The following is a 15,291-nucleotide window of genomic DNA, read 5'->3' as shown; positions in this document are numbered from 1 at the left end:
TTTCCTACCCAACTGAGCTTCCAAACCAATATTGCCAATTATGATCAGAAGTTAACGCTGTATTTTAGAACCAAACTCTCTAGTAAACTGGGAATCTCAGCTTTATAATCTGTCTTCTAAACAGATACACCTTTTTTTAGAAGCGTTAATAATTACATTACTAATTTGTAAGCTTTGAAGGTACTAAACGGGTAAATCAATTAAAAGCGAAGCCCGCAAAATGCAGCTGGAATGGCGTGTAATCGCATGCAATGGTTATACATTGCACAGTAAAAGAGGCAATGTTGCTGTGCCATAAATATTTGTGATGCCCAAAGAAGATAATTGCACGCCCCCTTGAAACTGGTTACGGTAACAGAGTCTGTCCACCAAGACTCCCAAAATACTGTATGGTTTTCACAATGGGTTCACTTTCCGATCAAAATTAGCTAGTCACCTTCCCCCCACCTCAAATAGGGCACAGAAATGGACTGGTGACTTTGAGGGGGGTATTCAATAGTTTGAAAAGTCAGTTGGGTGTCTGTTTTTTCCTTTCTAATAGACAGGAAAAAACAGACACCCAACCGACTTTTCAAACAATTGAATACCCCCCTCAGTTGGGTGTCTGTTTTTTCCTTTTAATAGACAGGAAAAAACAGACACCCAACTGACTTTTCAAACAATTGAATTACCCCCTAAAAGTTAATTGTGTCTGTTCCAAAAGTTAAATTCTTTCTTTTGAATTTTTTTTATTACATTTATGTGGTACTCATTGAACAGTTGTCAACAATATGAATTCAAAATCACATAATAAATTTATAAATATATCTTTAGCCCTTGATGGATAGGACATAAAGATTGGTCACAAACATTCAAATAAATTATGTACATTCCCCTTAAAACGTGCAGATCTCAGAAGCAGCGTTTTAAAAGATTTTCGACAGAAGAAAGGAAAAACATATTTTGTGTTTCTATATTATTTAAAACCCACTTTCTTCAGGTCCGTAAATTGTAAGTGACAAATTAATATGTCACAACTCACAGCTTTATGGTATAATAATAGTACAACTGGTTTTCAGGAAATATCTAGCAAGTAAAATAAATATACAGTTTGAGTTATGTCACTAGAATATACACACCGTTCTGTTATGTCACTAGAATATACACAACGTTCTAGAACTAAGAATATCATTTAATGCTATATATATATATATATATATATATATATATATATATATATATATATATATATATATATATATATATATATACAGGGGTGTATCTTCCTATTGGCCAGGATGGCACTTGCCAGGGGCGCCGGCCAAAGGGGGGGGCGCCACCTGGCAGTGCCACCCGCGCCAGGGGGGTAGAGTGACATAGTAGTTCTCACTGAGTACATCCCTTAGCAGTACTCATCCACTGCCAGACTCTCAGAAGCGTATTGCACTTTGACACTCTCTGTGACTACAGTCACAGTGATGGTGAATATAGCCAGGGAGCGGGGCACTTCCAGGTATGCGGAGGGGAGAGGCACCTCCTCTTCCTCATCCGCTCCCCTTCTCATTGGTCCCACGTGGTCTGTCACTAAACACCAGCCACTACAATCAGCACCAGTCAGCAGTGCAGCATGAGCATACCTGTACATTTTCTGCGGTACTGTAGCTGCACTGCATGGTCTATCCTGGCAGTCTGGATCACAGCTTACAAAGAGCTCTGTATGGAGAGGTATCTAGACCAGTGACTGCCTGTCCAGCTGTGTTGAGACTATAAGTCCCAGCACACCTTGTCAACTGGATTTGCTGGGACATGTATTGCCATCACACCTAGGGAGGGGTTTTTAACTGTATGTATGTGTGCATATATCCCCTCGGTGTCCCTGCCTGCCCCCTCCTTGTAATTCCCCCTCAGTGTCCCTGCCCGCCCCATCCATGCAACTGCCCCCTCAGTGACCCTGCCCATACACTCCTGTAATTCCCTCTCAGTGTCCCTGCCCGCACCCTTCCCATAATTCCCCCTCAGTATCCCTGCCCACACCCTCCCATAATTCCCTCTCAGTGTCCCTACCCACACTCTAACCATAATTCCCCCTCAGTGTCCCTGCCTGCACACTTCTTGTAACTCCCCTTCAGTCTCCCTGCCTGTACCCTTCCCGTAATTCCATCTCAGTGTCCCTGCCCGCACCCTCCTCGTAATTCCTCCTTAATGTCCCTGCCTGCACCCTACCTGTGATTCCATCTCAGTGTCCCTGCCTGCACACTCCTCGTAATTCCCCCTCTGTCTCCCTGCCTTTACCCTCCCCGTAATTCCATCTCAGTGTCCCTGCCCGCACCCTCCTCGCAATTCCTCCGCAGTGTCCCCGCCTGCACCCTCCCTGTAATTCTCCCTCAGTGTTCCTGACCTCAGCCTCCCTGTGACTCCACCCTCAGTATCCCTGCCCTCACACTCCTGTAATTCCACCTCAGTGTCCCTGCCCGTACCCTCCCCATAATTCCCTCTCAGTGTCCCTGCCCGCACACTCCTGTAATTCCCCCTCAGTGTCCCTGCCCGCGCAATCCTGTAATTCCCCCTCAGTGTCCCTGCCCATACCCTCCCTGTAATTGCCTTTCAATGTCCCTGACCTCAACCTCCCTGTAAGCCCTCCATATCATTGTCCCTACCCACACCCTCCCTGTAATTCTCCCTCAGTGTCCCTGACCTCAGCCTTTCTGTAACTCCCCCCTCTGTGTCCATGGATGGGGGAGATGGGGGGCGCCAGTTCCTTACTTTGCCAGGGGCGCTCAGACCCCTAGATACACCCCTGTATATATATATATATATATATATATATATATATATATATATATAAATGAGCAAAAAAACTGCGGCACTCAGAGGCTTGATGCAAAAGTAGTGTATTAAAAATAACACTTGAACTCCAACGTTTCGGGGTTGGCACACCCCTTTGTCAAGGAAAAGCAGCATTGAATATAGAACAGATATTTGGCCCTCTGTACAGCGCTGCGGAATATGTGTGCGCTATATAAATAACTGGTAATAATAAATAATAAATAAAATAAATAGATATAGAGACTGTTGTAAGTCACAATTACAAGTCTTATGCACATTATATAGTTTAAGAATTAACAGGTAACAGCAGTATGTCCCCAATACATATCCACAGCAATAATATAGGATAGGCTTAGACACCCTGCTTAACTCCACCTTTTGTTGAACTACAAGTCCAAGCAGGCCCTGCTAACACATATTGTGCCAAACTTTCATATGAACATCCATTTACACACCCTGGCATTATCAATACATATATTCTACATTATAAACGGAAATACAGTACTATAGGCTGTTGTGGAACTAAAAGTATCAGCACACCCCTATAATAACAGCTGATCAGTACATAATGCCTATCAGTATACAGCTGACTGCACACTGCCAAAAAGTTATATTCAAATCTACATAAGTTTAACTTAAATCTAAACTTCAACACTCTGGGCCAAATGGAATAGAGTGAGAGTTTCAGAAAGTGAGAGATTTGGTAAGGTTTTGTAGTTTTTTTTAAAGTGGCAATCATTTACACATCAAGATCAACCTGGTTTTGCAGTGTAAATGATTACCACTTTAAAAAAAAACTGCAAAACCTTACCAAATCTCTCACTTTCTGGAACTCTCACTCTATGACATTTGGCCCTCTGACTTTTTCACTCACTACAGTAACTGACGGCCACGGATTTTACCTGCGCAACAGTAATCAGTAACACTTCTACAATGCGTCAGTGTTCCATGTGCATACTGCGCACAAGCTCACACTTGTTGCCTGCCTGAAGCCCTAACTTTCTTCACGATCGCTGTAAATCTATAAAAAATTGTCATGTCATTAAGGATATAATATATATTATATATATATATATATATATATATATATATATATATATAATATGAATAAGAAAGGGCGCCTCATAGTGCATAAACCAGTTTCAAGCAAAGATTTATTTTCATTTCTTTACACACACTTGGTTTAAAAGTGACGTACCAGATGCGGCGGTCTCAACCACCATAGGTATAAACGTATGGTAACAAATATTTAGTGGATATACCACAAGTAGCATCGGTCAGCAGGCTCACCACCGCCGTCTGCTCCTTCACGCCAGGCCACACCCTCTTTGCTTGAAACTGGTTTATGCACTATGAGGCGCCCTTTCTTATTCATATTTTAGAAATCATTGCTGCTGGTAGTGGATACTGGTTGAAAGGAGACGCCGATCTCAAAGATTAAGAGTGCTACGGAGACCTAATTATACTATAGGACTTGTGGTTCCACGGACTGGAAAATAGACTTGCGCACGGACTTTTGCACACCATATATATATATATATATATATATATATATTCAACTAGTTTGACTGAGGTGGGGGAATTAAATGTAGCACCTGCAGACATATATTGTAAATACTTGATAATCATAGGATGCTCTACATAAAAATATGGGCGGCTGTAGCTCACGCAATAAGCTTACCAATCTATTACACACTAACTAGAAGTCTTTAACAATTTGCCTGCAGCCTTACCATTATGGCATGGTGCAATGACTAACATTAGACTTGCGAAAGAAGACTGCAACTAGTTACACAAAAGTTCCAAGAAGTAATCTATGCAGTGACCATGCAGAATTTAGGAGTAAAAGGAAAACACTAAATCAAAGTATAAACACGTTTGTGCTTTTATATCCACACTCACAGTATAACAGAGGAAAGAATAATAAGATAAAAACGGGTTCACTACGGCTGGCCGGCGGTCGGGCTCTCGGCGACCAGCATACCGGCGCCGGGACAGTGTGGCGAGGGCAAATGAGCCCCACGAGGGAAAAGAAAAGAAGTGTCGGTATGCCGGCTGTCGGGCTCCCGGCGCCGGTATACTGAGCAACGGGAGCCCGACCGCCGGTATACAGAAGACCACCCGATAAAACAGGTAATCGTTGCTGTTGCTAAGATATATGGGTAATTACACAGGCACCAAGCTCCTCCTCCACCAGTCACTGTGAGGAGCTCGGATAGACAACGTTATGGGCCGTCGAAAAGGCAGATGGCAAGTTGTGGGGGAAATGCTGGGTACTGTTTTTGCAAAACATTTTTGCAGATTTTAAGCATGGTAGTCTAATTATTTTTCCATTAACCTTTATCGCAAAAACACCAAGTCACAAGCATTCCAAATTAAATATCTATGTACCAATCCAAGTGAATTTGTGAGGGGAAAAAAATTGCACAAAATGAATGTACAGAAAACTTTTATGGTGCAAAACAAAAGTAATCACGCTAAGTACAGCTAGGAAAGATCACTTGTGTCATTCCGCTGACTTAAACAATATTTCAAAAAGTTTTGAAGAAATAACCACAGATCACAGTTGCTACAAAAGTCATTTCCTAAAATGCAAGGAAATTGCAAATATTATCTGGTGACATCATCATACGTCCATTATAGTAATATCATTAACCATCTAAGCTTCTTAGGGCAACAGCATTTATGAATTAGGAACTGGATCATTCTGGGAAGGTGGTTGGGGGCAAGAAAAATGGTTTAAAATTAGCACAACTTACTACGTAACTTGCCAGACGCTATACATCCAACTATGGTGCACGAGTTCAAATAGCACTGGTTACAAGATGTATACACAAAACAACTGCACTCATAGATACCAGTCACAATGGAAATGTTTTAGTGCAACTGCAAAACCAGTCTGAAACCAGTCTGAAACAGAACTCACAGCTCTATTAAATGCCTAGGTTTGATCCGCTGGTATTAGATAGAATATACAAAATCACTTAAGATAATCAAAATGTACAAACCACATGTTACGGTTATGGCAAGTTAGAAAGAGGAACTCTAAACGCAAATCAAAGCATAATTGCGCACACAAACACAACATAGAGTACTTACAGTTTTCAGCCTGGTAGTCTGGAACAAACTGTTCATCATTATCCGGCACTTGAGCTGTATAAGAGATGAAAAAAAGAAAAAAGTTAGATTTCTAAACAACAAAACAAACAAATAATAAACAGAAAACAAATAAAATTTAATAAAACAAGGTAGTAAAAGGACAATATTACAATCTACAACCATGATGCGTTCATCTATATCCTCTGTGGAATATATTTCCAATCCATTACAATATTTATATACAGTTTTAGACACTACAACCTGTATAATAACTTCACAAACCACAAAGACAGCACATAGAGTCACAGATTTAACATATTCCCTAAACACTGAGCCAGTATTTAGAATAACCACAAACTGACGATTGTTCTTTGTATACACTCGTGTTCGGATGCTTTGTATATTTAGATATTAAAGCCAACCATGGAAAAAAAAAATATTGTGCAACTTCGTAATATCTTATTAATGGTTACAAACAAAATGGGCTCCTATTATACCCATTCATTAAGACGTTTGCCAAAATGCACAACATAACTTGTGCTCTTAAAAGTTAATTCATAATAATAATAATAAGAAGAAGAATTCAACGGTGAAATAGCAATATAAATAAAGTATTTTTGCTCCACATATAACAGAACCTTAGACATCTCATTTAACACCCCATCAGTCTCCATCAGGCAGCCGAGAATATGTTGATTAAACCGATAGGGATGGATATAAATATGGAATTCTGCAATTATAACCATTTCTGGTAACTGATAAAATTCCCAGAGGTTTGGTGGGTAAAATCCCATAACAGTATCTTCCAAAAAGCATCACGCTAGAAACAGACCAAAGTCAGATGTACAATTCCCCAATTTTAAAATTCTGCAGTCATCGAACAGTCTTCATTACAGACAAATCCAAAAGAAAACACGGAGGTGAAAACATAATGTAACTTTTAGAGCAAGCCAATGGTTTCTTTATATTATCTATAAAAGTTGTCTAGTCAACAGAATTCTAACTTACAACAATACACTTAAAGGTGTCCAACTGAACACAAAAACTCTCCAAGAAATTCCAATATCGACCAAACTAAAAGAGCTATGCACAAAGCCCCTTCACAACCTACGTTTTTAGGAAGCGCTACCTGAGTCTTTAAATGACAGATCTGAGAAATGCAGACACTGAATATGCAGCTGGGGCGCAAATAGTTAAAGCAGCCAAATGGTCTATGCAACATCATACTCAGATTACATAACCATCAATCACTATAATGAGGAAGAGAAGCCATGGGCTACACGATTAACCCTTCACAACCCAGAGTCCCAACCAGGCAATAATAAAAACATTAAGACTTTTAACGGTAATGTATATGTTGTTTGCCTTCAAGGCAGCACAGATAATTATCCCAAGCAAAATAATAATAATCTCTTTATTTTTTAATCTTCCCCAAACTTTTCTAATACAGATCTGTGGACATCTTTTGGCAAGCAGGTGACACCAGCTTCACCGGACGGTCCGGGAGAATAGGACACAACTTTCTATAGACAAGAGGGTGGGAACCACATCACCATACGCCGGCAAGGGACAAAGACTCTTGTTTGTATAACACTGAGGCCACAAATGGCTTATTCAAAAACATGCAAAGAGAGTAATTGTATTGCAACCAATAGCTGCCAATCAGCTTGGACCATTTTATAAAATGACAACAAATATCTGGTTGGTAGCTGCGGGACTTTTTTTTTTTTTTTCCTCCTTTCCAAACTGCATCACAACAAACAATAAGCCTTGAACTATAAAAAGCAAAAACACCTTTGCAAATGTCATGGTAAAGTAACCACTGAAAGAAGAATTTCTACACGGCTGGAAGATGCAAAAGTTTGCTGTAGAGACTAACCTATAATAATATAATGTTGTGCTACCAGCTATTTGGAGATAGAATCTAAAGGCTGTTATTCCTTTATTATTAGCGGCTGCGGAGGTGGGAGATGGGAGCTGTATTACTATGTACGTGCCAGTTCCAACCCACCCCCAAGATGTCACATTTTTACTAAATCAACAGGATAAAAAAAATACATATATATATTTATAATAAAGGATGGATTGAATCATGACAGTCAGATCACAATTACAGCGTCATAACTGCACACACACAAAACATCCTGAAGAAAAAATAAAAAAATAAAATAAAAAAGTGTATGTTTCAGGAAGCGAGGCAAATCGTCCTTTGCATCCAGCATGTCATGGGTTAACGTTTTAATTAAAATAAGCTCTATCCACAGTAACAATGACCCAGAGCCAAAAGACACAGAAGATGTATGAGTCACACTGCCTGCCAGTGAATGAGACAGCTGATCTGTTAAACAATTGTTGAAGACAAGCAGTCACAACTGGAGTCTTGCCTTCATTCACAAAAAACACACAGAGTCCACACTGCAGCCCAAGCACGGGCGTTCAGCACTGCACCTTCCTGGAGAACTGCTGCAAAAAAGTTTCAATTGTGCCCTATGTAACAGCCAGATGGTGCGATCATTAGAGAAGCGCTACAAATGGAGCTCAGCGCCATTCTCTGCCTAACCGACAAGAGGATGTTATAGGGTTATAGTACAGTATCACCTGTATAAAACTTAAGAAACTTCCATTAACAACCCAACATACACAAAAATTAGACGGACGCTTATCCAGTTTAGAAAATAACAAAGTATATAGGATCTAACTACTCTTTATGACAAGATTGTGCCTTATGGCTCAGCCAGTAAATAATCAGATTTTTAATTATAATGGGTGAAAATAGGCTACAGGAAAATTAATGTAAGACGATAAATGAAAAATGCATTGGGTAATTCACAGTAACATGTATTACTGAACCAAGTCAAACGTCAGGCTGGTCTATAGCTGGACGGTGTAAGTACCAGATGAACCCAGGAATCGCAACGTTTGTCCACCGACTTTGATGCAGTCCAAGCCAACCGGTTACGTTGGAACTTTGCCTAAATTAGGGGTCTAATCATTTTTATTTTATTTTTTTAACCAGGTGCCCATGTGAGCAGACATTTGGCTAGACACCCTCTGCTTTATTGTAGGAGTCCAAAACTATAATACAACTAGTTTCTAAGGGTTATCTCCATTTAGTTGCATCGATGACGGTAAAAGAACTTCAGGGTTACAGATATCGAGGCAGAAAATCAGGATTTCTCCGGTAACACCGAGACACAAGATTTTCTAGGCTGCTTGTGAATCCCAGTTTTCACTGCCACAACTGGAAAATTCAAAAATGCCCGAAGCTCAATCATTTTATATACTATAAAAAAGAAAATATTGTTTATTTAACACACTAAAAAGGACATTAGTATGCTCTGTATGGAAGTTATGCTGTCTGTCTAACGTTTACAGGCGCTACACCAATCTATTACACCTACAATTCCGTCAATGAGTTGAAGCATTTGAGGCAGACACAGGCAACTTGGCAGCTTTTCTGTTCTCAAGTCAGTGCAGATTTTATCCCTTCCTTAAAAAAGAAAGGGTACTCTCCATTAGAGGTGTTTGCAGTAACCTGCTAAGTTTATATGTATTATTCCGAAACTTACTGGGTAGCCATCGACCATACACAAGTCAACTCAGAGCTTGCCTCCTCCCCTCTCCAGACTGGTGGCAAGTTATGTTTATGAGCAAGAAATATTAAGGCTTGCCTATACTTTCATGGGCACACCAAAAACGGTCGGCCAACCCAATGGTTTTCTAACAAGAGTACAACAGCTCCGTCATTAGGAGTCATTATCCAACACATAGGCAGAAAACAGATTTGGTTCAGATTCAGGTCTTCCCTCTACTACACCCCATCCTCGTTGAGGCTTTTCGGCCCCTTCCGTTAGTTTTTAATCTTTGTACATTTACAAACTCCCGACGACATATGCTCAGACACAATCCCATGTATCATGTTTTCTGTATAGTGCTTTACATCTAATTATACAGATGCAATGGAACCCATTAGTAAACACAGAGTGAGGGATACGATTTCAAATGGCGTACGAAGGGGAAAATATTAAATGAAAATCAATATTTCTGGAAAGCATAAAGGTTGCAGATTATAAAGCACAGTCACAATAAGCAGGGGGGGTTAAATATGTTACTCATCCTATACATTATACTATGTCCCCAAATTTACCTTCTGGAGAAAATGGCATTATTTTAATAACAACACTGACCATATACTCCACAGTGGATTAAGTGTTACAATGCAATTGCCCGAGAGTTTTAAATATTATATCACAGACTGTAAACATCGTAACACAACCTCACCTTCTACTCAATGTGCTAAAAAACATTTTCTCCATTTCCAGGCAATAAAAACATAAACACACACACACAAACAAACACACACACACACACACACACACACACACACACACACACACACACACTCAGATCACACCACTGCCTGGGTCTCCACTTGTCACTTCGCCCATTTACATGAGGTCAGTTAAAATAATTTCCACATTATTTTAGTCCGTGCAAGGTTCCCAATCAGGAAATGATCCAATGGTTTCCCCAGTAAAGTTTCAAAACCGGTTTAAAAACTTTAGTGTGCTGCAACAATTTTACTTAACATGGTATAATAACTGAATATAATATAACTGACAAGTTCTTCCGAAACAAAAGTTTATGCCTTCTAAGGAAGGCCTACTAAAAGGCAAAAAAGCATTTCAAATCATACATAACTTATATCTCATAAACCAGTCTAACAATACAAGAGACAAAAACCAATACAACACACAACTGTTCATTTTATAGCTAGACAATGTTACATAAACAATTCCGAATCAGTGTTACAATTACATTCACTCCCACCGCATGCAATGTATACACAGACTTAGAATAAAGCATCCCATTGTTACATTTAACAATAAAAGGATAGTATTTCACATCAAGAGGAAATAATAATAAATCAAAAACTCCACAGCCCCTAAAGACGTTCAAATATTTACAACCTCTAACTCGGTTTTACAGGAGAACCTGCCCCGACATGGTATGTCTACACCTGGAGTTCTAGCTACTTTGCTGATAGAGCAGTCACCGGTAACCCGACCAAGATAGTGCCTCACCAAAAGCAGTTCAATAGCATCCTAAAAACTCAACTGTTTATAAAAAAGGAAAACAGAAGTGTAAAATATACTTAGATAGGTATGTCTATGCTGTATTGCTATACATCAAAACATTTCCACCTGCACATGTTCCCTTTAGTAAAAGTTGCAATAGTCTATTGCAACTCTCCTCGCAACACAACAATAGTATAGTTGTGTACAGTAATTGCAAAATATAATATAAAGTACCCTACTCCTCTATTTTCACATACTGTAGAAGTCTTCCAAATAATTAAGTTGATGTGATTGATACAAAAACAAAAGAATGGACGACAGTAAAAGGAAGTGATGACAAGACAAATGGGAAAAGTAGGATTTAACACACAATTAGGACTTGAACGTTAGCTGTCCAGTTAAACAACTGGCGTCCATACACCACTTCAAATTATGTCATGGGAAAATTGTAAAGTCAAAATTCAATATTAAAAGCTACTTTTGTTGTTGACTTTTCAAAGTACAGCATAAAGTTTAAGAATTTATACCGCATTTATATTACCCAAAGCTCAACTGTAGATTTTACTATCATAATATTATAATAAATATAGGGCATTACAGAGCAAAGCAAAAATGTAACATTAAGCAACCAATACAATGTTATGTGAATCAAAGTCAAGTTCTTCAGATGGAATGAAACCCAGTAAACCAAAATAAAATCAATGCACACAGAACAAAGTTGCAAAGGAACACAAAACACTTTCGCCAACTAAAACATTCAGTAAAAGATGACAAATACGACTTAGAACAATGTCCTTTACGGAGGACTCTCTGTGTAAGTCAGTATTCAAGTATTAAAGAATTTCAGGTTCATATCCAGAGATAACTTTTTACTTTATGCAACAACATAATAAATATAAGAAATGGAATTCACATGTGTTGATATGACAAATCCTATAAAAGCCAATATCAACCCTACAAAATAAAAATAAAAAATAATATATTCATAATAAAAAAAAAGTGAAACTGGATTAAAATGACTATTTCTAGAATAATATTCCGATCTAGGATACAAAATGCAACATCTTACTTTCAAAAACAAATGCCATACACACCTAGGGTCCTATGCTGTGCGCAAGATGGAAAGAAGACACTTGAACTTAATTCTTGAAGCATCCCGTCCTTGTAAACTCAAGGAAACCAATTTCTGCCATCAGAAAGCTACTCTTCTAGAACGCCAAAGAAGCATGTGCGCTGTGCAAAGACAACAGCAATCCCTGTACTGGCTGCTCGTAGTCTCTTGAGGTGCTCTGATATAAACCTGATCAATTGCAATTAAAAACTCAACAGAGGCTCAGAACCTCAAGTCTTGCAGCATTAGTGCTTGCCAAAAGCAGATGTGATTGTGAGCTGGAAGCAATTTCTCCTGGTAATTTGTGATGACACTGGGTAGAGCAGCCCCTCGGTCCCCAAAGACAAACTCATCAGTGCCTCTAATGTATGCATGACACATGAGGTGGCTCTTTTAAAGCTCAATTAATTGGGCTGAACATTAAGACAGCAACTTCAGGAGGTTTTTTTTTTCTTCTCGATCTTCCCTCCTTCTCCCTCCATACCCTGGGTTAACATGCATTGGTTTCGTTCTTACCTTCTGCAAGCCACGTTTCTTGGAGCTGGCTCAGATCTTGGAAGAGCTCTGAAGATAAAGTTTAATATTAGCAGTTTAATACATCATGTATTACAGTTTCTGAGACCTTCATTAGACATTTTTTGGAAGCCTCCCCACCTTCACCATCTCCTAATCAAGGGCTCTTTGGAACACAGGTCTGGTGAAGGTTCACAAATTATTTGCCCAGGTGATCTTTTGCCCCCCTGTGCTGGATACTGATCCAGTGGGGTTCTAAGAAGTTTGCTGCCCACACTTTGTGTTCCAAATACAATTATTAAACCATGCATTAATGCACAGACAGCCCGTGGCGTCCAGTATTATTTTAACATAAACTGACGTAGCCGTCACTTATAAACACTGAACGTTTATTAAAGAAACAAAAGAATAGCATTGTGACACCCATTCAGTTGTAGTCTAAGTAACGTCACTATGAGATATACAGTAGGCATCTGGACAAACACTTAATGGATGCCCTGGTTCAAGGTTAGTAAAGGTGATCGATTAAAGTAGGTTTAGCCCATAAATGTTCTGTGTGTACGAGTCATAGTGTAAAGACCAACAATCTCTCACCTTCTGAGTCATGAGCCAGGTCTCTATTTAAAAACTTTCTTTTCCTGACGTTTGTTGTTCTCTCGTGGCAGATTCTCCCACTTTGATTCTAAAAACAGCAAGTATCACTGTCTGAGGCATACTGTCAGCTAAACAGCGAGAGGGTTCTACGCAGCTTCCAGCAGCCACCAGAACAAACCGAACAATAAATAATCTTATTAAAGAAATCTAGACTGTCAACCTTAATAAAAAATATCTTATCTCATCAATGGCAAGACCCAAACCAAACGCTAACATTGATATAACAATATTTTACACACAGACCTAAAATTTGACACTTCGTTTTCAAAAATAAGATAACCTTAATAAACCGAAGAAAAAAGAAGATGAAAGTTGAAAGTGTCATAAAAAGGTAAAAGTTGGCAGCGGATAAATATAGTAGAAAAGGGAGGGAGCAAAAAGATCTAAAAAGAAAACAAAAGTGCAACTTTTAACTATGAAATCAGTAAGTTTTTAAACTTATACAGGGACACAATAAACAAGAGCTTCATCATGAACCCTTCAGATAGTCTTCTAGCTACAGACAGGGACTTGTGTATTGACCACTCACATTATTCGCCATGTAAGGCACTTGCTGGTCATAAAATCCATCCATCCTGAAGCTTTTAGGCAAATCTTAAGTCAGAACTGGGTGCTGCGAGCATGGATCTGCTGATTTCCTCAGGAACTGAGCTGCAAGCAACCTACAGGGAACAAGATGGCTTTAGATTTAAAAAAAATAAAAAAAATAAAAAAAAATCATGAATGAGAGGCTGCATTTGCATAGCTAATTACCCTTCAACAGCCCCATTCATAAAAATCCATCCGCAGCACTGAACTACATTTGCATGGAAGGATGGAAAAAAAAAACTTGCAAATAAAAAAAAAAAAACACTTTAAACGGAAGTAACGACCTCTCTATTTTGTATATACACCTCCCCCCTTCCCACCCCCTTGGGCTGCAAGTGGGAATCACTGATTCGCAAACGTGTGCAGAAACTAGTAATGGCGATCAACATGATTTGCTGTGCACCTAACGGGGAAGTGGAGGAGGAGACACCGACGTTCCCTGGGATAAAATCCACTAGGACGATGGATTGCAAAAAAAAAAAAAAAAGTTGTTGCAAAAAAGACCCACCTGATGGCGACCGGCTGCACCGAGCTCCCTGTGCAAATTTAATAAAACACATGAATTATTTCCCAGCACTTCCCCCTGTGCAAGCTGGAAGCTCCACTGACAGAGCCTGAATTGTGTGGCTTTTCCTCATCTTCTCCTCCAGGGGCCTCCTATCCAAACCCATACATCTCCCCCCTCCCATTTGCTCTCTTTCACAGGATCAGATTTCTGGCTGTCAATCAGGCTTCTCTCTCTCTTCCTCTGATAAGGGAAACACAATGGCTCCCTAACCCCCCTTCCTTCTTCTCCCACCCCCCTCAGGGGGGAGAGGAGGGGGGGGGGGGTCTGTCACTCTGACCTTTCCTCACCCTCACAGTGAAAATTCGGAAACGTTTTGTTTTCACTCCAGCAAATATGAACTTCCCCAAACAAGCATGCAAAGACAGACATGCTACAGTGTATCACCCCCCCCCTCCTCCTCCTCCTCCTCCTCCTCCTCCTGCTCTGCCAGGCTGCACAGATTGTGCACAGGGTGAGACTGCAGGAGTTAAACTGACAAAAAGTTCTCATTTGCAGAGGGGAGGGGGGGATTGATAGATACAACCCATGATACAACCATGTACATATTATTTTAACTTGTCATTTTTGAATGCAGCCCCCAGCTATAAATCTATTTAATGTGATTGCATGTTAGCATGTTGCAGAAAGAAAGTAGGATACTTTATACTGTGCATGGCATGTTGATTTAATAATAAGAGATAAAGAGGAGGGGGCAGCTCTTCAGTGCATATATTGTTTACATGAGCAGAATTATTTTATCGCACACAATTACAGTATGTACACAAGCTGGAGTGGGCATTACATTAACAAGAGTATTGGGAAAGGGTGCAATTTAATAATTTATTTTGGAATTATTGAATTCAATGAATTGCACATATTAATTGCGTGCAGAAGCT

General features: G+C 39.6%; 1 protein-coding gene across 4 annotated transcripts in view; it reads right to left on the bottom strand.

The window, feature by feature from the left end:
* Positions 1 to 14,793, bottom strand: part of ETV1 (ETS variant transcription factor 1) — a 76,469-nt gene extending 61,676 nt beyond the window's left edge. For 2 of the 4 annotated variants that reach the window (XM_063924422.1, XM_063924425.1), the window contains exons 1-5: positions 14,357 to 14,793; positions 13,790 to 13,922; positions 13,201 to 13,288; positions 12,610 to 12,657; positions 5,905 to 5,958 (exon numbers count right to left, since the gene is read on the bottom strand). In XM_063924422.1, coding sequence (XP_063780492.1) covers positions 5,905 to 5,958; positions 12,610 to 12,657; positions 13,201 to 13,288; positions 13,790 to 13,834 — 235 coding nt within the window. In that variant the 5' untranslated portion in view covers positions 13,835 to 13,922; positions 14,357 to 14,793. Of the gene's footprint in view, positions 1 to 5,904; positions 5,959 to 12,076; positions 12,442 to 12,609; positions 12,658 to 13,200; positions 13,289 to 13,789; positions 13,923 to 14,013; positions 14,163 to 14,356 lie in introns of those variants that run through there. The other 2 variants (XM_063924423.1, XM_063924424.1) reach the window with 2 other exon arrangements.
* Positions 14,794 to 15,291: the final 498 nt, after the last annotated feature.

The sequence above is a fragment of the Pseudophryne corroboree genome, chromosome 5, assembly GCF_028390025.1.
Source record: "Pseudophryne corroboree isolate aPseCor3 chromosome 5, aPseCor3.hap2, whole genome shotgun sequence".
NCBI classification, from domain to species: Eukaryota; Metazoa; Chordata; class Amphibia; order Anura; family Myobatrachidae; genus Pseudophryne; species Pseudophryne corroboree.
The sequence above is the reverse complement of the archived record's forward strand: the minus strand, read 5'-3'. Positions and strand labels throughout refer to the sequence as shown.